At 47.4% G+C, this 25,254-nt stretch overlaps 1 protein-coding gene across 1 annotated transcript; it reads right to left on the bottom strand.

The window, feature by feature from the left end:
• Window positions 1–4,138: 4,138 nt before the first annotated feature.
• Window positions 4,139–21,029, bottom strand: TATDN2 (TatD DNase domain containing 2). Its single transcript, XM_007451547.1, has 7 exons — window positions 20,994–21,029; window positions 20,469–20,861; window positions 15,037–15,528; window positions 8,574–9,443; window positions 6,102–6,229; window positions 4,697–4,880; window positions 4,139–4,279 (listed from the first exon to the last, which is right to left on the bottom strand). Exons 2-7 carry the CDS (start codon window positions 20,853–20,855, stop codon window positions 4,139–4,141), a joined length of 2,202 nt encoding a protein of 733 aa, XP_007451609.1. The 5' UTR covers window positions 20,856–20,861; window positions 20,994–21,029.
• Between the last annotated feature and the right edge of the window lie 4,225 nt (window positions 21,030–25,254).

The following is a 25,254-nucleotide window of genomic DNA, read 5'->3' as shown; positions in this document are numbered from 1 at the left end:
AATAAAAGTGATCACAGGAAACAGGCAACACACTTGAGGAAACGTAGCATTTCAAACCTGGTCCCACGTCGGCCTTCTCGGACCTGTTCCTGCACGTGTCACTTCCCGACACCACTAACTTCCGGTTCTCTGAAGCAGATGTATATACCCCTGGGCTGAGCAAGATATTTGCCGCAGAAAAAAAAAACCCTCCTTATAAAAAACTTTATTTTATAATATACCCAGTACATTAGTATAACAGCTCATGTATTTAACTTTTTTTTAAGTAATTTATTTATTTGTTTTAATTTTTGGCTGTGTTGGGTCTTCGTTGCTGTGCGTGGGCTTTCTCTAGTTGTGGCGAGCGGGGGCTACTCTTCGTTGCAGTGCGAGGGCTTCTCATTGTCGTGGCTTCTCTTGTTGCAGAGTACAGGCTCTAGGCACACAGGCTTCAGCGGTTGTGGCACTCGGGCTCAGTAGTTGTGGCTCGCAGGCTCATCAGTTGTGGAGCACGGGCTTAGTTGCTCCGTGGCACATGGGATCTTCCCAAGCCAGGGATCAAACCCATGTCCCCTGCATTGGCAGGCAGATTCTTAACCACTGTGCCACCAGGGAAGCCCGTGTTTAACATCTTACACACTTACAGAGGGGTAAGAAATTCTCTTACAACAGTGTACAGACAGAAGAATAGAGATCCACGCTTGGCTACCTTCCTTTAGTCTGAATCCACTTCCAAACACCGATGACAAATGAGCATTTACAGGGAGCACAGGGCTGCCTGGCCACTGACTGACAGCTCTGCTGCCATCCTGGACGCTTTATTCAAGCACCGTACACTTCAGTGGCCCTTTGCCCTGATCTTACAGAAATGCCTGAGGCAAAAATGAAAGTGTTCGCGGCAAATGATTACTATTGGTCCCAAACTTAATACAGAGAGATGTAAAACACCAGAAAGGCCAAGAGCAGATTTCCAGCCACAAAGAGACTATCACTGTGTCCAGTGGACATAGCTGCCATATGTCCAGCTGGGACAGAGCTGAGACAGTGAGGAATGTGCTGGAAATACGCAAACCAACGACTGTGCATCTGACATGAGGCATCAACAGATTCCAAATTTCTTTACCATTCTTAGAACAGAGCCTCCCTTTTGACGGGTTTACTTTGGGCTTGAGCACTTACTTGTGTTCAAGGATACCTTAGGACAAAACTGGAAGCCTGACTGCAAGCAGTGAAACAGAATTTCCTCCAAAGTTTACCCAGCGGCATCAGAGTTCACAGTCCAAAGCCCCAGAGTACAACCGAGTCATCAACAACACCCTCGTGTACTCAATTTTTCTTCCTCCTACTGGAACAAAGAAGGTGTCTATGTATTTTTCACTGCTGAGAAGCAGCAGTGTATCTGGGTGTTTCCAGACAGTAAAATGAGAGTTAATGCTCAAAGGCAGAACTTTTAAGAAGGTACCAGGGATTCTTCTTTTCAGTTGAATTTTAATTCTTTTTAGCAAATCTTTTTTTTTTATTATTTTTTATTTTTGGCCACATTGGGTCTTCGTTGCTGCACGCGGGCTTTCTCTAGTTGCAGCGAGTGGGTGCTACCCTTCGTCACGGTGCACAGGCTTCTCACTGCGGTGGCTTCTCTTGTTGCAGAGTACGGGCTCTAGGCGCGTGGACTTCAGTAGTTGTGGCACACGGGCTCAGCAGTTGTGGCTTGCAGGCTCTATAGAGCAAAGCCTTCAGTAGTTGTGGTGCACACGCTTAGTTGCTCTGTGGCATGTGGGATCTTCCCAGACCAGGGTTCAAACCCGTGTCTCCTGCATTGGCAGGCGGATTCTTAACCACTGCGCCACCAGGGAAGCCCTTTCCAGTTGAATTTTGCTGAGGCACAGGTACATTTGTGAATGTCTCCAGACCTTTGGATTCTTAGGTTACAAAGCTAGTCAACAACTAAACCATCGTTAACACTCTGAGAAATATAAACGAACATGGAGACCATGGGAGTTGGCTGAAGATCCATCACTTTATTTTAAGAGATGGTCAAAGGGAGCGAGAGGGCAGAGATACAGAGGCATTCTGGCAACACAGCAAAAACAATCAAGTCAGCCATCCAAAAACAATCAAAAACAATGCCAACCAGCTTTCACTCCCACACAGGTAATGTTTCACTGTGTAACAGAAATGATAATCCTAAATCCTGGAGATAAAAGTATATAGCACCTTGTGCTTTACTTTGGCAGGGAGACTGCAATGGCTCAGAGACATCCACTGAGTTATCACTCTTAGTCCTTGAACACAGGCCCGGTTGGTTTCCTTCGGAGGCAGTTGTGAGGTACAGGCCTTGCTGTGAAAGAGATGGATAAGGGACAGTTCATTGGGTGACAACAAAGCACTGTGAAATACTTAGCCCTCCAAATCTTCCAAGCAGGAGAACAAGGCCCCGGATTTGCCAAATCTGCGGCACAGGTGACGCACAGCTGATCCATGGAAGGTCGACAGTGAATTAAGGCCTACTTCCCAGGCCAGCAACTTGGGTACCGGGGCGAGGGAAATACCGCATATGAAAGGCAAAGTCCATTCCCTTGCAGGTTACGAGGTTCAAAAGCACCTTCCACAAACACCTAGAGGCATCCAACATAAGCACTGGATCTTACGATTTCAGCTATTGGCCTCCAAGAAACAGACAAGGGACTCAGGGTGGCCTGTCGAACTGAGGAAGATTGGAATAAAGGATCCTTTTGTCCCAAACGCAGAGCATCCTCACTCTTAACCCTTGACCGTCATAACCTTCCAGGGCCTGTAATGAACACACCTTTACAAGGCACCAGCAGGGAGCAGAGCACAGCTCAGAACTTGAGATGACCTGGCTGTTCAAAGTCCAAGGAGTGGCTCTCACTTTCACCACGGAGAAAGGACGCAGCAGAGGCCAAGGCAAGGGAGAGCCCCAGGACGGGGAACGGGAGATCCATGGACACCAGGCCTCTTGTTCTGCATAGGCAATAGAACAGGGCTGGGCAGTGCCAGCAGAGCTTTGGAAAATTAAATTGGTTTACCTCTCGACCTGGATGGGGCACACAAGGGGCTGTTACATGAGATGAAACAGAAGGAGTATTTTTGGTCCAGTGCTCCAGGAGAAGGGGGCAGAGTGGAGCACAGGGCAGCTGGGACCCCCTGACAGCAGACTAGCAGACAGCATCTGCTGCAGACTGGACCCTGTCAGTTTAACACAACTGAGCTGCAGCCCTGGGCGCCTCGGTAAGTGGGATCACCTTCCTCGGGGTCGTCTTCCTCAAGCGGGCTTCCTCCTCCTCAAGTCCCCCAGTCTGTCCAGATGTTCCTCGGCCAGGACTTTCCCTGGACCATGAGCACCCCTTTGGCCCCTCCATATTGATGGCAGTGGAACCAGTGAGACCAGCAGCCAAGGTCCTTCCACCAGTGCCAACTCGGAGCTGACGCAGCAACAGTGAGAGCCACACTGAAGAGTCACCCGGGGGAAGGGAGGGGCTGCCTTCTCTGGCCGCAGGAGCATCAGCCTCTAACACAGGTCTCTGGCAAATGTCCCCCAGAGGAGATCTCCCACCGGGGGTTCGTGTTGACAGTGGAGAACCAGGAACCAAGCTACATGCCTACGTGCACTTAGCTGAGGAGCAGGGTGACTTTATTCACAGACTGCTCGCGCCACAAGCTGCGGAGGCAGGCACCGGGCGGGCAAGCTCGCTGTGCCCTCACATCAGCCTCCTCCTCTTCCCAGGCCGCCCTGGAGCACTGCAGCCGGGGAGGCCAGCCCGGAGCCCTCGCCAGCCCCGCCCACGCCGGCCCCACCCCCAACCAGCCTGAAGCGGAAGCCTCCGACGAGGTCTCAGGAAACGTCCTGTCCGGGTGTCCTCCATCCCAGCGGGCTCTCAAACATCCTCGAGCAGGGACACACAGGCAGAGCTCACATGGCCTTTCTCCTGTCAGGCCGCTGGTCATCCTGGAGGGCGGGGAAGAGAAAAGGATGAAGGTTAAACCTGAGTTCACTCAAGACAGACCAGGTTCATTGCTCACCCTACGTGCTCTACATTTAAAAAATATAGCCAAAGTCATTTTTGTCCTGGTTTTTAAAAACTATGTAATGTGATTTTTATCACCTTTTCTGGGAGACTCCTGATGGCACCCTCTCTGCTTAAAGACTGTAGAGGCGGCAGGTGTTCTCACGCAGGGTGGCCAAGGTGCGGGCAAGCGGCAGGTCTTTGACCCTGGCAATCTCTCGAACCGTGTGCAAGGCCAGGCCTGGGTGGGCGTACTGGCAAAGGCTCTTGGGAACCTGGAAGACACCAAGCATTCTGGATACCGTTGTGCCTTCTGTGCAGAGTTGTCACGCACAACTCCCTCCCCGGCCCTTCCCCAGCAGGGCCTCTTTGGAGCTGTGTAGAGACCCCTTTACCTGCAGGTGCAGGGAGAGTCCCAGTCAGGGGGGCTCTGGGTGAGCAGGGTCCCACGCTTCCTTGGACTACCCTCTACAGGGTAGGGCTTTGCACTGCCTGGAAGAGAGTGGTTACCCTTCAGCTTCTCAGCCCCCTAGACTTTGGTTCTGCAAAGCAACAGAGAGGAGACATCTACACAGCCAAGGGTGGGACCTAGAAAGGTACTGTGGCTCTGTTCCTGCCAACCTTGCAAGGGGGACTGCACACCTCCCACCCTCTCTCCTCAGTGCCTCAACTCAGCTTGAAGACACCCTTACCTGTCGAGGCAGGAAATAGGGAGCATCAGTCTCCACGATGATCCTCTCCAGCGGGATCTGTTTCAGAGACCCCCGGGCCTCCCAGGCAGAGGAGTAGGTCAGCACTGCCGTGAAGCCCACGGACATGTTGGGAAAGTACCGCAACAGGGGCTCAATGACTGGGTAGCTGCCGGTGAAGCAATGCCTGCAAGGAAGAGAATCCCAGATCAGGGCTCTCTCATAATGCCCTCTGCAGAAGCCCCCAACTCCCTCTGGACATTTCACCTCTTTTAAGTTATTTTCGGTGGGTAAATTCTCAGAAATGGAAAGACTGCATCCAAGGGAAGGACTCACAGCCAACACAAGTCAGGAGCAGAATTAAAAACTGCAGCCCATCTGGATCACACCTACAGTACGTAAAAACTACATCCGTGTAATCAAATGAACCAGAAGGAAACAAAAAAATAAAAACACTGGGGAGTGGCCTACAGGTGAATTTTCTTCTCTTAACCTGGTATCTGTTCATGTTCTTAGTACAGTACACATTAGTCCAGAAGGGCTGAGTGACTGTGCCTCATCTCATCTCTGGTGGTGGCTCCACTCAGAGGCATCACTCTCTCTGCCTGGGCGCCTGGAAGGCAATGCTCTAGAGGCCTAACCACCTCACCCCTTCAGCCACCTGGCACCACCTGGCTCGGGTTCTAGACTCCCTGCTTTTTCCAGTTAACCCAACTTACCCGTCATGAAAGTGCCAGTGGGCATCACCTCCTGACCCCTTTGTAGCCAGACGCAGCTAAGGGCCCCTCCGCTGGTTCCCAGGGCACCCTGTGCCCACCTCAGCCCCATGCCCGCTGCAGAGTCGCCAGCTGACGGTCTCCCACTGCTCCCCAGGGCCCCCCAAGCCAAGCCCATGCCCAGGACAGACACACCAGGGCAGGCTGGTGAGTTTACCAAACTGGAGAACCCCTAGATACCATTTAGAGAAAATACATCCTGGACTTTAACTGCGGGTGGGGGAAGTGGGGAGGGATGAGCTTTCAAATTCAAAGTAGGAGAGAAAATTTCTTTTCAGGTGCCCTGGAATGTTCTCTGTGTGCTCAGTCACTGGACCCACAGCAGCCTCTCCCAAGATCAACAGCTCTCAGTTCTGCGAACCGAGCCTCCACTACAGCCTGCTTCATGCAATGGGGGTCACAGTGATTTAGGGTATTAGCTCAAACCATATGAAGTTGCCGTTTTTTAGGTTAAAAGAAGGTCAAATATCAGAAATTTCACATGGGTCAACCTGACAGTTAATCTTGAGAAAAGATTCTATGTAAAGACGTAACATCATCAATCCACCCCTCACTGAATTCGTTTTCCCACGAACGTCCTAGACAGAGGAACATGTTCACTTCATTTGCCCGCTGAAGTCCTAGACTCTCACCTGTGAATCTTGTAGTCTGGAGGCACAAATTTTTTCATGATTTTCAGCAGATCGTCATCAGCTTCTCGGCAGTGGATCACCAAGGGTTTCCTGAGAGACACGGCCAGCTGCAGCTGCCTCTCAAACACCTGGGAGGAGACAGAGTGGCAACACCTGTGGGTTAGGGCCACTCTGGATGTCTGTTACCCCCAGAACAGCTGGTCCACTGCACAACCCCCACTGTCTTCTTCAATTTTCTTTACGTTTAAACTCTATAATGCATAATAATAGCTAACACTTACCGAGTGCTTACTAGGTAGTATTATTATTTAGGTGTATTATAACGTAATCCTCACAAGCACCCTAAGATAGGTACTGCTGTTAGCCCATCATGCAGTCAAAGAAACTGAGCCTCCAAATGAGGTCAAGTAACTTGCAGCTGGTAAACTGTAGCACCACAACGCAAATTTGAACCCAGGCTGTCCACACAGCCACCACTAGGCAATGCTCACGTGGGGCTGCAGGGCTGGGCTGGGCTCAAGAGCACCACTACAAGTGTCCTCCCCTTCACTGCCCCCGCCTCCACTCCCACTCCCAAGAGGTAATCCATCGCCTTACACACCTTTTCCTATGCAAAAAGTTGCCATGTATACGGTCAGTAAAACGCCTGGCTCTCAGAAGGTGCTCAGGTATTTGTGGAAAGAATAAGTACTATATGTATTTCCTGCAGCTTTGCTTCCTTTACTTAACCAAAATCACATCTCCTTCTAGGTGAACACCTACAGATATACTACTTTTTTTTTTTTTTTTTTTTTAACTCTAGCTACTTTAAAATTCTTCAGTAGTAAAATATACCTGTTGCTAATAATTTTAAAGAAAAAAGTAGGCCTAGAACTTATTCTTTCCTCTTATTCTTTCCTTATTCTTATTCTAAGTTCAGGTTTAGAAAAAAAGAACAAAAATACTAATTCATTATAAAGAAATTACCTCAACTTAAACTTTGTTTTCACGAGTAGCTTTTTCAATTGTGCAATATCATTCGTGTTTGAATTTTTAACATCAAATAAGAAGACGCTTTTGGTAATTTGAGTCAGGTGGTATTCACTTGAGAATGACATTTTCAAGTCCAACACTTACACTGCCTCTTCTCAAAATAGTGGCACCGCGCCAATACCAGTTCTGATATAACTCACTTTTAACCAGTGTTTTCAACTAAAGCAAAGTGACCCTTGGAACCAACAGCACAGAATGCTTGCCAAGGACTTTAAAGATGAGCTAGTTCCAGTACCTACAGCCGGCGGTACTCCCCAACGCATCAACCCTCCTTGAACTCCTCCAGAGGCACGAGGTTGCAAGGGATTCTGATTCCAACATTTAATTTTTGCTTCTAAAAAATTCTTCTTTGAGCACTCAGTACTATTATACTCAAACCACTGAGTACTCAAACTATTATAGCCTTGGGATGGAATACAACATAGCTGTTAAAAAGCCTATTTTTCAAAGCACGTTCAATGAAGCAGGAACATTTTCACAGTGGAAAACACATTCAAATCTGTAACTTTCTAACTTTCCTAAATTCTTTTTTAAAAAGCACACGCATACAACACACATTTCCTTGATCCCATGACAGGTGCTTGTAAGACATACCACCAATTGTCCCTTGCAATTCTCCAAGGGACAGCAACATTAAAAATATGAATTTCGGGCTTCCCTGGTTGGCACAGTGGTCGAGGGTCCGCCCGCCAACGCAGGGGACGCGGGTTCGTGCCCCGGTCCGGGAGGATCCCACATGCCGCGGAGCGGCTGGGTCCGTGCGCCATGGCCGCTGAGCCTGCGCGCCCAGAGCCTGTGCTCCGCGACGGGAGAGGCCACAACAGTGAGAGGCCCGCATACCGCAAAAAAAAAAAAAAAAAAAAAAAAAAAAAAATAGAATTTCAAAACACATCTGAATTTCAAAAACATTAAGAAGGAAGAACTGTTAGGGGACAGGAACTGTGCCTGGGTAGGAGCATCTGTCCTCCCTGGGAAGCCAGGCGAAGCACAAGAGTAAATGCAGCCCGCTGGGAGGGAAAAGTCTTATGACGGTAATGGTCACTATCTCTGATGGAATGGGAAATGATCTTCACACATTTGTGTATTTTTCAAATATTCTGAAATGGGCACACTAACTTTAAAATTAGAATAAAAATATACTGTTTAATTAAACAAACACAACGTGTTGCTTCCCAAGAAGGAATGGAAGTTTTGACATCTGTATCATTAGCTGTAAAAGTCACTCAGCACCTAGGCCCCTCCTCTTGCTTAATGAAGCTGAAAGGTAAGAAATAGTTTGTGAAGCATTTGACCAATGACATCTACAGGGTCTGGCTAAGAGCAATCATATTTTTAGAGACTCTAAACTCTTTAGTTCCAAAAGCAGAGCAACCCTTGTGTTTCAACAACTAAAAGAGGAACTAAATAAATAACAGTTTGTCAGCAAACTAAGGACATTACCTTGTGCTGCTCCGGGACAGGCGTGGTGCACTTGTGAGAGTAATCCAAGCCCATCTCCCCAAATGCCACGGCCTTGGGGTGCCTTAACGCCTGCAGAAGATTTCTTTCTTGACTCTCATTGTAGTAACGTGCAAAATGGGGGTGACAGCCAAAGGCCCCCCACACCAGATCCTCTTTCAACAGGTCCTCCCAGAGGCCATCTGTCAGTGTGCGAGGATCGCAGAAGTCGGAGATGCAGCCCTGAAACTCCTTAGGGAAGGAGCTGCTGTAAATTTTCCTGAACTTTGTGAAGCTCCCTTTGAACGACAGCTTGGAATAGAGCATGTCCAAGTGACAATGGGTATCGATGAAACCCTCCAACCTGGGCTCCCGACGGCTCCTGGGCAGGGAGCCAGATGCGGGCCCTCCACACGGACGTGGCGGCATGTCCTCCCGGAAAGTTCTTTTCTCCTTCACCTCTTCCTCTTCCGAGCTTCTGGAGAAACGAGATGAACGCGACTTCCGGGATCTGCCTTCCTCAGCGGCCTGGGGCTCTCTGGAGTTGTGCTGGGGGCTCACCGTTGAGTGGGGGGAAGAGCCCCGGCCGCCCCTCTCCACCTGCACCGTGTCGCTGCCGCCACTGCCCACGGAGTGGTAGCCGGGGGTCTTGGGACCGCTGGTCCAGTAGCTGGCGTAGTCACACCAGGGACTGCTGTACAAGTGAGCCGGGTACATGACGTAATCCGTGGGGAAGGGAGAAGGCTCTGGAACCGCTGAGGGTTTCAGGGATACGGGCTCCTCCTGAGAGAATCTGACTGTGGCAATCTCGTCCACGTCGGACCAGTCACTTCCTGAAGAGGTGCGCTCCAGCACCACCTCCCGGTCTTTAGGCTGCAGAAAAGAAACAGGTTAGCCTTCGTCCTATGTGAAGACAGCCTCCTGTGCTCAGTCACCTCCAGAACAGAAGTCCTGGCTGCTTTTCTGGCCGTGATGATGGCTTTGCATTGGCTCCTTTGCTCACTCTGTCACCTGTTTTCCTTATTATTCCCAGGAAGTGAGCCAGCTTACAACTAGGAACAAGTCCTGTCAGCTTCAGGGAATAAACTTGTGCCCATGGTCTCATATGCCATCCCTGAAAGGGAAGCTGTGCCTACATTCCCTTTCTGAAGACCCCTCTTGGGAAACACTGCTCTCCAGAACACACAGTATATTGGGGGTTTTAAAGAAAAGAAGCACCCAGCATCTCATCCTTAACAACAGGTCTCTCACACATTCAAAATGCACAACCACACAGTTGTAGCAGTTTCAAGATGTGTTTGCAAATTCTTTGATATTACTCTCCACTGTAAGATGGGGTTTGTGACCCCTCTCCTTGAACCTGGGCTAACCTGTATTGTAACTGATGGAACCAAAAGGGACACTGCAGCTTCCAGGGCTACGTCAGAGCAGCCTTGCTACTTCCCCTGGCTCTCTCTGCTTGCTCCTCTGGGAGAGGCCAACCAGCATATGATGTCTGAGTACCCACGACCACATGCTAGAGAAGTCACACACAGGTGCCAGCACCAAGTGCCTGACGTGTTCACATGTGAGCACATGTCAACAAATAAAACGTCTATCGCATACACTAACACATAATTAACATGTTTGCAGTCCAGCTCTTCAAAATATAATTCACCATTTTTTCCAAAAACAAAAGTTAATCTGATTAAAATTACAAAAAACGCCCACATGGAAGGTAAGCGTTTCTCCCCAAAATGATGCTCCCTTTTCTGAGAGGTCTGTTTTATATATTCAAGTCCCCACGAAGTCTCTTCTATTACAAGATGTACTCCTCTGTTTGAAAAAGAAAAATGACCCCAAACAAATCTCAATCAAGCTAATTTGAGACCCCAAACAAATCTCAATCAAGCTAATTTGAGATGTTTAAAGAGGTTCTCTAAGCTCATTCTTTTAAAAAGAAGGGGAGATGGGAAGCAAAAAAAGGTAACAGAGTTAATAATTATTCCTGCGGGTATGACCTCACAGTTCTGTGTTGGACATCATTTTTAACAAAGCTTTTCAAGATTGTTTTTACTTTTTTTAAAAGATAACTTTTTAAAAAGCAGTATGGTAAGTGGTTATGCATAAAATTACACTGGAAAACACTTAAGATATGTATAAAGTGGTATCCAGGTGAAGGAGCAGGGCAACACAGGGCCAGCTAGAAAGCTATTTTTCACTAAAAACATTTTTATTTTTAAACAATGTAAATATATTTCCTAAAAAAGTAACCTAAAAAATAATTAGACATAGTTACACTGTTGGGCTCCCAAAAATATACCTCCAAAAACTGCACAACACAAACTGAATGCAATGGGAACAGCTATTTGCAAGATGGGATAGAATTTCCACCGGCAGACCAACACAGACTCAAAAAGTGCTACACTGCATCAGTAAGATTCGGCAACTCAAATGACACCTTTTATTTATTTTAACAACAAATAAATAACAATGCCGGGTTGGGGAGGGGAGAGGAGGAGGAATCTACAGAGACTAAGAGATTTAACACAATTAGAAACTGATACACATGACTCTTACATCCTGTTTCAAAAAAACTGAAACAATCATGAGACAGGGAAATTTAATCACTGACTGGATAGTTGATGCTATTAAGGACTGTGGGGAGGGACTTCCCTGGTGGTCCAGTGGTTAAGACTCCATGCTTCCACTGCAGGAGGCATTGGTTAGATCCCTGGTCAGGGAACTAATATCCCAAATCCCGCATGGTGTGGCCAACAAAAAAAAAAGGATTGGAGGAGAGAGAGGGCAGAGGGAGAGCTAAGAACTGCAGTTATGCTTGTTTTTCTCCCTAAAGATCCTGTATCTAATTTTAGAGATACACACTGAAATATTTATGGATGAAATGATACGGTAGGTGGGATTTGCTTCAAAATAATTTGTGGAGAGAAAAGGGATACAGAGATAAAACAAGATTGGCAGTGAGTTAATACTTATTGAAGATGAGTGATGGGTATGTGGGTAATTTTCATACATGTTTTAAATATCCCATAATAAGAAGTTTAAATAGAAATAATAACAGTTAAAATTCCAACTCAGATGGAAGGGTAGAGATGTCCTCCGACTGCTTCACAAACTTCTCTATCATCCGAGAGTATCTGTTAAAAAATACCAATTCCCCAGTCCTATCTCAGACCTCCTGAGTCAGATTCTTTCATTCTTATCATCAGGGAAGTTCAGGAAATCATATTACATAACACAAAAAGTAACTCCAGTGACAACAAAGACCATGTCACAGAAACATGTGAAAAGGTTTAACAAAATTATTTAATGAAATGTGAGGCTGGAGGAAAAATGGCAGAGTGGGGAAAAAAGTGACTTCAAAAATGCACATCCACCTAGAAATATATATGATAAACAGACTTATGACGACGTCACCTAACACCCTGAAAGGCTTCAGATAGTCAAGTTGGCCAGGAAAATGTTTTTGCATTTCCTCTTTGGGAAAACCGGAGACTACCTATACTCAAGACTGCCTAAGGTTCAAGCCCGTATGGTAAAATTTAAATCTACATTTATTGAGAGTCTACTATACTCGAGGCACTGAGCAAAGGATTTTCATGAATTAATTCGGGGTTCAGCAAACTGTGACCCACAAGCCAAATCCAATGCACTGCCTGTTGGTGTAAATAAAGTTTTACTGGAATATAGTCAGGCCCATTCACTTAAATATTATCTATGGCTGCTTTCATGCTACTACAGCACAGTTTAATAGTTGCAACAGAGGGATTAAAAGCTCAAAAAGCCTAAAATATTTACTATCTGGCCCCTTACAGAGTTTGCTGATCCCTGTATGAGTCTGTGATAACATTTAAAGAACCATGCCTTTTATACAGAGGAAGAAACTGGGGCTCCAACAGGTTAAGTGACTTTCTCAAGACTGCAGTTTAGGGGGACAGAGCCAGGATTTGAACCCAAATGTCTGATCCCAACACTCATCTGTTGACCTACCATATCATGCTGCCCCAAATACATACCCAACAGATAATCTAAATGTCCAGTTTGACAAATAGAAGTTTGGGTATATAAGTTTGGAAAGTTCATCCATACCATGGAATTCCAGGCAGCCAAACAATGATCTATGTTAGACAGGAAACACAAACATTGTATATTTGGTGGGAAAAGTAGTTTACAAAACCTACTGTTCTTGGGATTTCCAATTAAATACAGCACACGTGGGTTTTGTCCTCCCCGCCCAAAAACTCTTAAAATTACAGGAAATGGACTTGAAAAAGCATAAACCTACAAAGAGAAAGCATACAGAATAAACAGCAAAGCAAATTAAATAAAAATTTGATGCTAGAAGCAGATAGATGAACAGTTACTGGATAAGCAGATCGCAGATGGCCAAAACCTAGGCCCGCAATGAGAAAAACCCAAAAACACGCTGGATGACACTACAGGACCCCAGAAGACTAAGGAATTGGAGGTACCAGACCTCTCAAAATGAAGGTGAAGCTGGAAATGAAACTAAGAGAACTTGTGAAGTTAGATCCCCAGATCCCTGCTCCCATCCGGTACAGATGGGTCTGCCCCTTCCCCACCCAGCAAAAGATAAGGTTCACCCTTGGAAAACTTAAACCACGGAGACTGTGGAGTAACCAGGGACAAGAGACACATAGCTGAGGGTGAGAGACCATCACACGCTGGACGGTGAGAACCCAGGCACCTCCCTCAATCTGACCCCTAAAACACTAGCAGCCAGAGGTGTGTTCCTGGTCAGAGCACTGGAAGATTTGTCCCACGGACCCCTAGCAGCCTCTGAGGATAAAGCTACAGATCCAACTGTGGGTCCACAGGTTATCACCTATGTTCAAGGCAGCAGTTAGTAAGCCGTTCCAGGCACTGAGAACTTCCAATTGGCTTTTTAATGCTTCATTTTTAAAATATGAACAGATACCCAAAACATCTGAGGAAAGCCCTATCACAAAAGACGGAAACCAAAATATTTAGGAAAAAAAAAAATCAGAAGGAAACTCAGGAGTGCAGAAAGAAAACTTCAAAACAAACCTTTATTCATATTCTCAGAGAAACAAGAGAAGGTATTTAACCTCAAAACAAGAACAGGATGTTCTAAAAAAGGAATACCCAGAAGACTAAGCCAGTGTTCTTAGATATTAAGTATGTCAAAAATTTTAAGAGTATATATTATCATTATATACACTCTCCTTACTTATTCATAAAGAAAAGAGACAGAGGAAAAAAGGAATCTTAAGGAAACAATTAAAAGGGCTATACCTTGAAAAAAAAAAGGTGGAGAAAAGATTACTTATTTTGACAACAATGAGAAGAATTTTACGGTACTAGCAATTTGGAGACGAAATAGTCATAGTCACAGGAACAGAGAAACTAAAGGAAAAAACAAGGTAAGATGAACTCCAAGGAAAATCAACTTTTGTAAGAAAGGAAATGTAATCAGAGTATACTAAGTAACTCAGCTATGAATATGGTGATAATAAATCAAATAGATTTGGCTAAAAATGGTATTATGATACAGGGAGCTGCAGCAAGGGAGAGAGGGTACATTTCCGGGCGCGGGTACCGTAGATGTGCAGAAAACTAAATTCTCATTTCCTGAGTAGGAAGTCCACAGATGTCTACATTTTCAAAAAATAAACAACGAAAGATTACTTAGAAATATGGAGGTAAGTACTAGAAGCGAGAGTTAAAAGAGACGAAAGGGGCTACCTCCAAGCAGCAGTAGTGAAGGATGGGCGGAGATGCGTACAACAGAGGAGTGCTTTTCTCCTCCGAATTATAAGCAGTGTTAATAACCGTTAGTTTCCCTCCAATATCACTCAGTATCGCTCTCTCCTTCCTCTACAGCAATAAAAGCTCATCTGAATGTAAAGCTTCCCAGATGGAAATTAGCCTGGAATCTTCCAGACTCTCTTGCAGGTGTTGGCCAGGTTTCTAGATTCTTGTCAACAGATATGAGCAGACAGAACGGGGACCGCTTCTGAGCCCAACTCTTAAAAGGGAGGGAATGTACTATGCTCTTCTCCTGTTCCTCCTGAGTGGAATGTCAATGTAATGTGCTGAGCCCGTCACAGTAGCTCAGACCGCAAGATAGAAACTGCTGAGGGGCAGCAGAGAAGCAAGGAGAAGACGCCCCAGTCCCCCACACTGTGGAGCCATCCTCCTTAAAGCAAACTTCGGTTTTCTTTAAGCCACTGTTATTTTGGCCTTTGTTACACAGGCAAATCTATGTCTTAACAAACATATAAATCCTAAAACAAAAACAGCACTGAATTGAGGCTTCTTAATAACTCTGAGAGCTATGTTAGAAGAGAACCAACGATTTGCTCCCTGGAGCCCTGGGTAAGTCAAGTGCAGTGTTGAATGAGAAACACTCAGGATCAAACTAAAAAGACCAAATACATTTAACAGAACTCAAAACCCCATGCTTGGCATGAGCTTGACTCACTTTCTGGCCGTTTACGTGCGAGTCAGAGTCATCCAAAAACTCCAGGACTGGACAGCGCTTGTCAATGACCGTCCTTCGGCCACCCAGGGGCCCCTCGCTCGGCTTCTCCTGAGGGTCTGTCACTCTCCTGTCCCAGAAGCTGCTCTTCTCCGGCACAGCCTCCTCCTCCTCCGCTCTGACCTCTGGGGCAGGCTTTTTCTCTTTCTGAGGAGCACACGTGGTGACACTCCTGGCTGGCCCCTCTCCGCGGCTGGCGCGCTCTGCCGTGTTGGGTTTTGCCTTCATGGCAGCCTCTCCCTTCCTTTTTGGCATCGACTTTCCCAGGATGCCCTGGATGGCCTTTAGGTAGATCACGGTAGAGCCTTGGTCTCGAAGTCTATCCCTCTGCCTTTTCTGGACCTTGTTTGGTTCCTCAATTATGTCATTTTGAACCTCAGCTTCAGCTGCGAATTCAGAATCCATGGGGTTACGAGAACTATCTTTGGAATCAACCTGGAAGGAAAATGACACATTATTAAAGGTGATTTCCTATATGAAGCACTGGGCAAATGAGACACCACTGGAGATGTCATGCCAGCCCTCAGCACTGTCAGCCACTGTTAACAATTTCAGGGGCTCCCAGCCTGCTCCCTCCCTCCATCCTTTCTCTACAGGTGCCACAAGGAGTTCTACAATCTGGCAACGTCACACCTCTGCTTAAAACCCTTCATCGGCTCTGCATCTGCCTGCAGGATACATCCCAAACTCCTGAGTGTGACCCCGGAAGCCTTCCTCCCCAGGCTGGCCCCCAACCTTCCTTCCAGCATCACCTCCCACCTTTCTCCACACACCCAGGTGTTCTGGGAATGAGGCAAACGCTGGAGAAGGGGGAAAGGAGGGCCCCAGGAACAAGCAGTGCCCCCAGCGTCACACCAGCATTTCCTGACACCTTTTGGACATACGTTGTTCCTGTTGCCTGAAGTGTCCTTTCTTCTGCCTTGGCCATCAACAGAACTCAAATGACACCTCTTCTGTGAGGACCTGCCCGATGGTTAGTCACTCAGTCCTCTGACCCCCCGTACTTCAAATATCCCTGTTACAAGACTCCACACACTGCACTGTGATGAACTGCCTTATTCTCTGCACCTCCAGCCCCAGCACAGCCTTGCACCCAAGCACTGGACATCCACTGAGTAAAGATGCAGGAGACAGGACCACCCGTGAAAGCTTCATCCCTCAAGAGCCAAAACGCACAACGCTCTCTCGTGTCTGGGCTGCGTGACCCTGCAGAGGGTTCCTCAAGGGAAGGATCCTGCCCTCTCCATCTCCCCACCCCTCACACCTAACACTGGGTCAGGAGGAGCACATGCTCACAGAGGGCAGCAGCAGAAAGAACACTGGCTTTGAAGTCAGACTCATCTGAGATTATACCACAGCTCTGCCCCGTACAAGCTGTGTGGCCTTGGTCAAGTCATTTAACTTTTCTGAGTCTCATCTTCCCAGGGCCTACACAGAGCAGGTGCTCAAATATGTGTTGGCTGATATCTAAGTATTTGTTAACTAATACGTAAAGGTAACACTGCCATCAACTATACTTCTATGAACAAACAAGAAAAAAAAGATTAAAATCTCAAGGGTTTAGCATAACCATGATTTTACTTCTCCAAAAAAAAAAAGATAACAAGGCCCACCTCACAAGACTGACGATTATGTGCGCATCTAGAGGTCAGATATTGAGACTCGTATCTGACAAGCTCTAGCACAGCATAAAGCTTACATTTTCCCTTCCACTCTTCCTTCCCCAAACTGAATTAGAAATTTGGGTACGTCATACTAAAAACTAAAATTAAGGTAGGTGAAGATGTTCATGATAGACACATTTAACCTTCTCTATAAAGTAAACAAAGATCATCAGCTACCATTAGAATCTGAGAAAACCTCGCAATTATCCTGGAGGTAATAAGGCACAAACAAGGAGAGGCTGGCCAGAAGGAATCTCTATTGATTCCAAAATGCCCAGTCTAGCTATGGTCTTTTATGGTGTTCCCCACAAAACTCTTAAGTTGAAATCTGACCCCCAAGGTGATGGTATTAGGTGTGTCCTTTGGGAAATGATTAGGTCATCAAAGTGGAGCCCTTACCGATGGGATTAGTGCCCTAGTCAAGGGGCCCCAAGACAGCTTCCTTGCCTCCTCCTCCCATGTGAGGACACAAAGAGAAGACTGTGACCCAGAAGAGAGTCCTCACCTGACCAAACTGGCACCCTGATCTCAGACTTCCAGCCTTTAGAATTATAAGAAATACATTTCCGTGGTTTATAAGCTACTCAGACTGAGGCATTTTGTTACAGCAGCCAGAATGAACTGACACAAACATCTTCCCCTCAGAATATTCCATGACCTAGCACAGAGACTTCTGCGTTGAGGGGGACACATGAAGGTAAGCGTGTACCCCTCAACGTTTACAGAGCAAATGCAGAAAAGCAGGCGGATGGGTGGGGAGAAGGTAGGCGAGCGGTGAGGGGACCTTGGGAGGACCCAAGGGGAGAACAGGCCGTTTCTGTGCATGCCCTTCAGCAGTGCTTGCTGACAGGACTTCGTACTTATTAGATAAACAAGTGTGCAAATGACTGCAGAAGAGGGGGGGAAGAGGTGTTGAGAGAGGGGAAGGTCAGAGAAGCATTTTCAAATTCATCAAGATGAGTATAGGGAGGGAGGTGACATGGGGATATTTGTATACGTATAGCTGAGTCACTTTGTTATACAGCAGGAACTAACACAACATTGTAAAGCAATTATACTCCGATAAGAATGTTTAATTAATTAATTAGTTACTTTTTTAAAAATATGAGTAAAGTACTGTATCTTGTTTTCAAACTAACAAACACTCTCTAAGGAGAGCCCTTAGCACTACTAGAGTAGGACAACTGGGATCGATCCCATCAACATCCTCATATTCTATCCAACATGAGTGATCTTCCAAAAGCGCAAATCTGCCTTCCCCCTGTATAGAGCTCCCTAATGGCTTAGAATAAAATCTAAATTCCCTTGGCTCATAACACCGTACAGCAAGCTGCCCCTAACCTAGCTCCCCAGCCTCCATTCTGGAATCTCTGTTGCACCAAACCACCTGGTGAGGCAGTCTTGTGACTTCTGCAGCCCTCCCTCCGGACTGGACGCTCCTTACAAGCCGCCTCATGGCTCCACCATCCAACAGAATGCCCGGCACACAATCCTCACTCAAGCGCTTATGACTGAGCACAGGGCATCGGCAGAACCCAAGACTTCTGAGACAGGACCAGACTACTCAACGCTCCATGGTTAACCATTAAATTGGGGCAAAACAAAGCCCATTAGCCCTAAATTAGAGAAAAGTGCGTCTGTGATTGGATTGGACCACCCTGGAAGAGGCCACACCCTCAACTCTCCAGTTCCAGCCCCACAGGACTGAGCAGAGGATGCAGCACACCTGAGACACTAAGCTAGATTCCGCCGTGCCTCCTCATCTTGTTACTGCCGTTACTTTTAATCAACTGACAGTTTTACCCTGTACCCAGAACCACTGAAGCTGCAAGAATTAATGACAAGATCACATTAGCCTCATATTTACCTGATTTACATTTGAGTCATATTCAGTATTCTTATGTCAAAGACAAAGCTTTTCAGCTCACCATTAAATTTTTTTAAAAACCTCCGTGTGGGGCTTCCCTGGTGGCGCAGTGGTTGAGAGTCCGCCTGCTGATGCAGGGGACATGGGTTCGTGCCCCGGTCCGGGAAGATGCCACATGCTGCGGAGCGGCTGGGCCCAAGAGCCGTGGCCGCTGAGCCTGCGTGTCCGGAGCCTGTGCTCCGCAACGGGAGAGGCCGCAACAGTGAGAGGCCCGCAAACCGCAAAAAAAAAAAAAAAACAAAAAAAAACTCAGTGTGCCCACAAGAGTTCTGACTGTGAGGGCCACACTGAAAACACCTGGAGCACTTCGCCTAAAAACAACAGCCTGCCAGAGAGGATACAGAGCTAAATACAGCCTCACTTCTCAGTTCCACGTAAGAAACCACTGAGCAAAGGCTTAAGGACAAACTACTTTCCTTCCGGCTGCGTTTGGGTTTTTTTTTATGATAACTTTATCTAGGGGCAGCCCATCTCACCCAAGAAAGACTTTTCCTCCGTTCCTTCACACACAGAACTCCTTCCCACCTCTGAAGGCCCAGACCTCCAAAACCTAGAAAGCATATCCCAGGCAACTACAAACACTGCCTGGCACAAACCAGGCCCTAGATAAATATTTGTTCAAGACCTGATTAAAGAGATGGATGAGGCTCACACAGTAGCCAGTAACATAAACTAGGGCGCCTCTCCCCCCTCTAACCTGGAAGCAGCAGACTGACTGCAAGAGACTGAACCTTTCCAAACTCACGATCAACTTTGTCACACACACATACACACACACACACACACTTGCACGCGCCGAGAAAACTTAATCTTTTTTTTTTTTTTTTAAAGTTAACATAAAATTGGGCTTCCCTGGTGGTGCAGTGGTTAAGAATCCGCCTGCCAATGCAAGGGAGATGGGTTCAATCCCGGGTCCGGGAAGACCCCACATGCCGCGGAGCAACTAAGCCCGTGAGCCACAACTACTGAGCCCGCGCACCCAGAGCCCCGAGCTCCACAAGAGAAGCCAGCACAATGAGAAGCACGTGCACCACAACCAAGAGTAGCCCTCGCTTCCGCAACTAGAGAAACCCCGCGCGCAACAAGGAAGACACAACGCAGCCAAAAATAAATAAATAAATTTATTTTTTAAAATTAAAAAATAAGAGTTAACATAAAACAAATGAGTGGATGAACCGCACCTCCTCCATGAAGCACTCCTCAGTCTGCCCCCCAGTATTATGAAATCCTCCTGTGTGTTCCCACTAGGGAACTAAACGCTGAACCTCCAAAATAAACCCTGCCCCACCACGCAAAACCCCAACGTGCTGGAAACCATAACCTTGGTGAAAAGCCACACCAAGAACCAAATTCTTTTTCTTGGTTCTGTGCTTCTAAGTACAGGGCACAATTCCCTAAATTTACAACCGAAATAACATACATCTGTGTCTCCGGAGCACGCCATCTACCTCCCAGTGCAGCGAGCCTCCGTCCTGACTGACTGTGGGATATTTATATATAACTGGCAGCTCCGCCCACACCCCAGCATAACCTCATCAGGGCGGCAGGAAGGCGCAAGGATTTTAAAGTAGTTCCAAAATGCTGCCAAGTTTGCAAACTACCCCTTCACCGACCTTCAGGCCATCCTCTGACGTCTTCCAGTTTGCTCTCTCCTGGGGAGACCCCAGAGTTCTTAAGAGACCTGGTCTTTTCTTTTTAGTATCCTTTCACCAAAATTCCCATCTCCAACATCTCAAGCCAAGTGGAAAGGGCTTCACCGTTTGCAAAGAGTCGGGGCCACTTACCTTAAGGCTGCAGGCTTCCTCCTGGAGAGAAGCCATTTCTTCTAGAGAAGGTCTGGCAGGGCACAGAGGGGATCCCCCTGACGAAAGGAACTCTCCTGAGCTCTGAATCAGGCCTCCTTTGGAGGCGGCCCCACCCACACCTGGGCCAGAGGAATGGGAGGAGGAGGAGGAACTTCTGCGGCGGGATGAGCCCCAGGACACACCATGCTCCTTCTGGGTTTTCATGCGCTTGGGGCTGCTGGCCCCTCCTGAACGCGACACAGAGCTGTGAGCTGGCCGGCTGGAGGGGGCCACATCACTGGGCTCCCGGAGGCAGCTGCGCTTGCGGGAACTCCGCTCCGAAGGGCTGCTCCAGTGGTACTTGACCTTGCGCCTCTCCGACGCCATGGGCACCTGCAAGGTGAAGTGGGCCGGGAATCCACCACCACTCCTGCTATAGCTGCCCCTCCTCAGCCTCCCGCTATCCCGGGACTCCCAGAGGGAGGGCAGGCCAGTAGGTCAGAGCCAGGGGCTGGCTTCACTGACCTTTCCCCCTTCTTTCCACTGCCCATCACAGTGCTCAAGGTTTCAGAGATGTCAAAGCGCTTCGAATGTCTGCGATTCCAAAGCGCTTCGGAGAAGTCCAGAAGGTCCCAGGATCTACCAAAGGCTTCGTTCGATTTGGTTTCCGAGCCCACAACGTGCTTCCGCGATTACCAAGCGCTTCAGTTTGCACAGCGCTCCTTCGGGGATGTCAAAGCGCTTCCGGGACTACGACGCGCTCTGATTGAGTTTACAATACAAAGCCCTTCGCAGATGTCAGCGCTTAAGAAGGCTACAGGGCGCTGTTAGGTCCACACCTGGAGGCCCGACCCGCAGTCCCTGGGCGAGCGCGCGGCCCGGAGGCCTGAAACGCCGAGCGGCGGGCCGCAGAGCAGGGCCAGACCCGGCACGCAGCCCGCCCTGCCCCCGCGGCCCCGCCGACCAGCCCCGGGCCGGAAGGGGGCGAGCCGCCCCTCAGAAGCCGGTGGCGCCCCAGTCCGCCTCCTCCCGGGTCCGCCCCGCCCCGCCTTCCGTTCCTGCTCCCGCGGCCCGGACGTCGGCCCCGCAGCCTGCACCGGCCTGACGCCCTGCCCTGGCCGCCCGCTCGCCGCCTGCCCCAGTCCTGCGGCACCGGCCTTGCCTCCGCCCGAGTTCTGACCACACCGGCCTCCGCTGCGCCCGCCTACCGGAATGAGCAGTGAGGTCTGCAGCCGAGCGGGCGGAGGAGGCGGGACCTTCGCTGAAGGGAGGGCGCCTATTGGTCAAATCGGCAAGGGGCGGGACTCCAAGCAAGACGGAGCTTTCCTTTTGGCCAGGAGGTCTGGAGGCGGGACCCTACGCCTTAAGAAGCTCGTCCATTGGTCGGAAGCTAGCCGGGGCGGAGCCACTCACGTTGGCTCGAAGAGCGCGAAGCTAAGGCCGGGCCGCAGGTCCTCAGGCCTGCTGTTGGTGTGGGTAGGGGACAAGGGGAGCTGGGTTCCCGAGGGCTGCTCCCTGCCACTCAGCGCTGTCCCCCTTAGCAGGACGCCTTCAGATCCAGATACGCTCATCGAACCCACACCAGCATCATCACTCCATTTACAGAGACCAAGTGACAAAGCACAGAAAATGACAGAATTGGAATTAGAAACTACGGGGGAAAAAAATAAAAAAGACTACACAAAAATGTAAGATATCCTTCTGGCAAGAAATATAAAAGTTAAAAACAAGGTACAAACTTGGAAAAATATTTGGAACACGTGGCAAAGGGCTGATGTCCCTACTATGTAAAAACTCTGGCAATAAGATATTTCAGTGGGCAAAGGAAATGAACTGATGAACGAAACAAATCACGAAATTCGTTAATTTCATTTTAACATGAAAAAATGGGTCCATTTCAGTCATTTAGAATACAAATAAAATTATGTTTTCACCCATTAGGTTACCAAAGATCAAATAGCGTGATAACATGCTTCGTAGTTGAGGATGTGGGGAAACGCACTCCCATACATCACTGTATTGGTGAAACCTCCTTGGAAGGCAGCACCATTGGGAGCAGGAAGAATGGAAAGAATCTCAGTACCCAGCAAGTGAAGCTAGTTATGTAAATTACAGAAGGACCATACAGTGGAATACCGGGCAAAAAGAATGAAGTGCTCCAAAAGTACTGTTGAGGAAGAATGGCCAAGAAAGATGTGAGGAAACACAGGTTCCAGATTGAATGAAAATACCCTGTGTACAGCAGAAAAATAATAAATGAGAGACGAGTGGAGCCTCGAGATAAAATGTTTTTAAATGCCTGAGAGTAACCACTCTGTATTTGTGAGTTTCTAACTGCTTTATTGAGATATAATTTACATATCATAAAGTTCAACGATTATAATTCTGTGATTTTTTTAGTACATTTAGAGTTGTGCAACCATCACCATGATCTAATTTTAGAACTTTTCATCACCCTAAAATTTTGTGATCATTACCACTTCCCCCCCCAAACCAGTCCCCCTCCACACACACACACACACACACACACACACACACACACACACACACACACACATCTAATTTCTGTCTCTATGGATTTGCCTGTTCTGGACATTTCCATTCCAAAAATGGAATCACACAATATATGACTGGATTCTTTTACTTAGCATTATCTTTTCAAGTTTGCCCATGTTGTAGCATGTATCAGTACTGCATTTTTTATGGCTGAATAATAGTACATTGTAGGGATATACGACATTCTGTTTTCATCTTTTGATGGACGTTTGGGTTGTTTCTACCTTTTGGCTATTATGAATATTGCTGCTATAAACACTGGTGTGTAAGTTTTTGTATGAATATGTTTTCATTTCTCTTAGGTAGATACCTAGAGTGGAATTGCTGGGTCATATGGAAACTATGTTTAACTTTTCCAACTTTTCCAAAGTGGCTGGCCATTTTACAATCCCACCAGCAATCTAAGAGGGTTCCAATTTCTCTACATCCTTGCCAGCGCTAGTTTTTTGTTTCTTTGTTTGTTTTTTTCGTACGCGGGCCTCCTCTCAACGGGAGTTGTGGCCTCTCCCGTTGCGGAGCACAGGCTCCAGACGCGCAGACTCGGCGGCCATAGCTCACGGGCCCAGCCGCTCTGCGGCGTGTGGGATCTTCCGGGACCGGGGCACGAACCCGTGTCCCCTGCATCGGCAGGCGGACTCTCAACCACTGCGCCACCAGGGAAGCCCCAGCGCTTGTTTTTGTCCGTCTTCTCTAGTCCAGCCATCCAAGCAGGTGTGAGTGGTTATTTCATTGTGGTTTTGATTTTTTTTAATACCTAATAAAATTTATTTTAAATACCTGATAGAAATGACAAAACAGGTGACAAATGTTTAACTTTTAACATACATGATAAAGTCACCGGAATGCTCTTAGTAGTACCCACATTCAGAGAGATGTTGTTAGTATTGCAATATTTGTCAAGATAAATCTATCTCATTTTAATTGGAATTTCCAGTCATTCTCAGAAATCTCTTTAGAAGATATTTTTCCCCCAGGGGTGTCTCTCTGTATGGTAGTTTTGATTTTCATTTCCCTAATAACTAATGAAGTTGAGCACAAAGATTTTTTTAAAAAATTTTTTTATAATCTCTGGAAGAATCCCCAAACTAGTAACAGCCGTTGCCTCTGAGAAGAAGAAATGAGGGACTGGGATCCCAGGGGGGAATCCCCCATGTAATCTTTTGTACTGTTTGGGGTTTTTGTTTGTTTGTTGCTGTGTGCATCTATTAACTTAAAAAAAGTCAGGCCTTCCCTCTAGGAATTCATGGAAAGACACCTTGGTGCTCATGAACCCCCGGAATTCATATACAGAATTGTGTATGTATGAATTTACAGCTTGCTGGAGGAGGAAGGTCCAAAGCTTTCATAGATTCTCAAAGTGGTTCTCTGATCTCTTCAGAAATTTGTGAAGCCATGGTCTGGAAATGCAAATGTGTCTGGGTAATCTTACCCAATTGGCAACTGTCTTCTATTGCTCAAAACGCTTTGGAAACATACTGCTCATAATTTTAAGGTGCTTACCACACGCCAGGTCCTGTTCAGGGCACATAACATGGACTCTGGTTGAATCCTCACAGCCACCAGAGTTTAAGACAAGGGTGGGACTTCCCTGGTGGCACAGTGGTTAAGAATCCACCTGCCAATGCAGGGGACACGGGTTTGATCCATGGTCCAGAAAGATCCCACATGCCGTAGAGCAACTAGGCCCATGTGCCACAACTACTGAGCCTGCGCTCTAGAGCCTGCAAGCCACAACTACTGAGCCCACGTGCCACAACTACTGAAGCCTGTGTGCAGCAACGAAGACCCAACGCAGCCATAAATAAATAAATAAATAAATAAAAATAAGGGCTTCCCTGGTGGCTCAGTGGTTAAGAATCTGCCTGCCAATGCACGGGACATGGGTTCAAGCCCTGGTCCGGGAAGATCCCACATGCCGCAGAGCAACTAAGCCAGCGAGCCACAACTACTGAAGCCCACGCGCCTAGAGCCCGTGCTCCGCAACAAGAAAAGCCACCGCAATGAGAAGCCCGCGCACCTCAACGAAGAGTAGCCGCCGATCACCGCAACTAGAGAAAGCCCACATGCAGCAACGAAGACCCAACACAGCCAAAAATCAATAAATAAAATAAATTTATTAAAAAATAAAAATAAAATAGGACACGCTGAATTTAAAAAGACTTGCAGCGTGACTTTTCAGAAATATACCCACTGCAATGTTAGGTACATGACAAAAATAAACGCTTAATGT

The sequence above is a fragment of the Lipotes vexillifer genome, unplaced genomic scaffold (assembly GCF_000442215.2).
Source record: "Lipotes vexillifer unplaced genomic scaffold, Lipotes_vexillifer_v1.1 scaffold261, whole genome shotgun sequence".
NCBI classification, from domain to species: Eukaryota; Metazoa; Chordata; class Mammalia; order Artiodactyla; family Lipotidae; genus Lipotes; species Lipotes vexillifer.
Note: the sequence above shows the minus strand (reverse complement) of the source record. Positions and strands in the feature narration are given on the sequence as shown.

Bases quoted from the DNA above. Each gene is read 5' to 3' on its own strand.
- TATDN2 (XM_007451547.1), bottom strand. From the start codon at position 20,855: ATGGCGTCGGAGAGGCGCAAGGTCAAGTACCACTGGAGCAGCCCTTCG. The intron at 15,529-20,468 runs GTAAGTGGCCCC...TTTTCCTTCCAG, and splicing joins AGGAAGCCTGCAGCCTTAAG to GTTGATTCCAAAGATAGTTC. The intron at 6,230-8,573 runs GTAATGTCCTTA...GTCTCCTCCCAG, and splicing joins CTGTCCCGGAGCAGCACAAG to GTGTTTGAGAGGCAGCTGCA.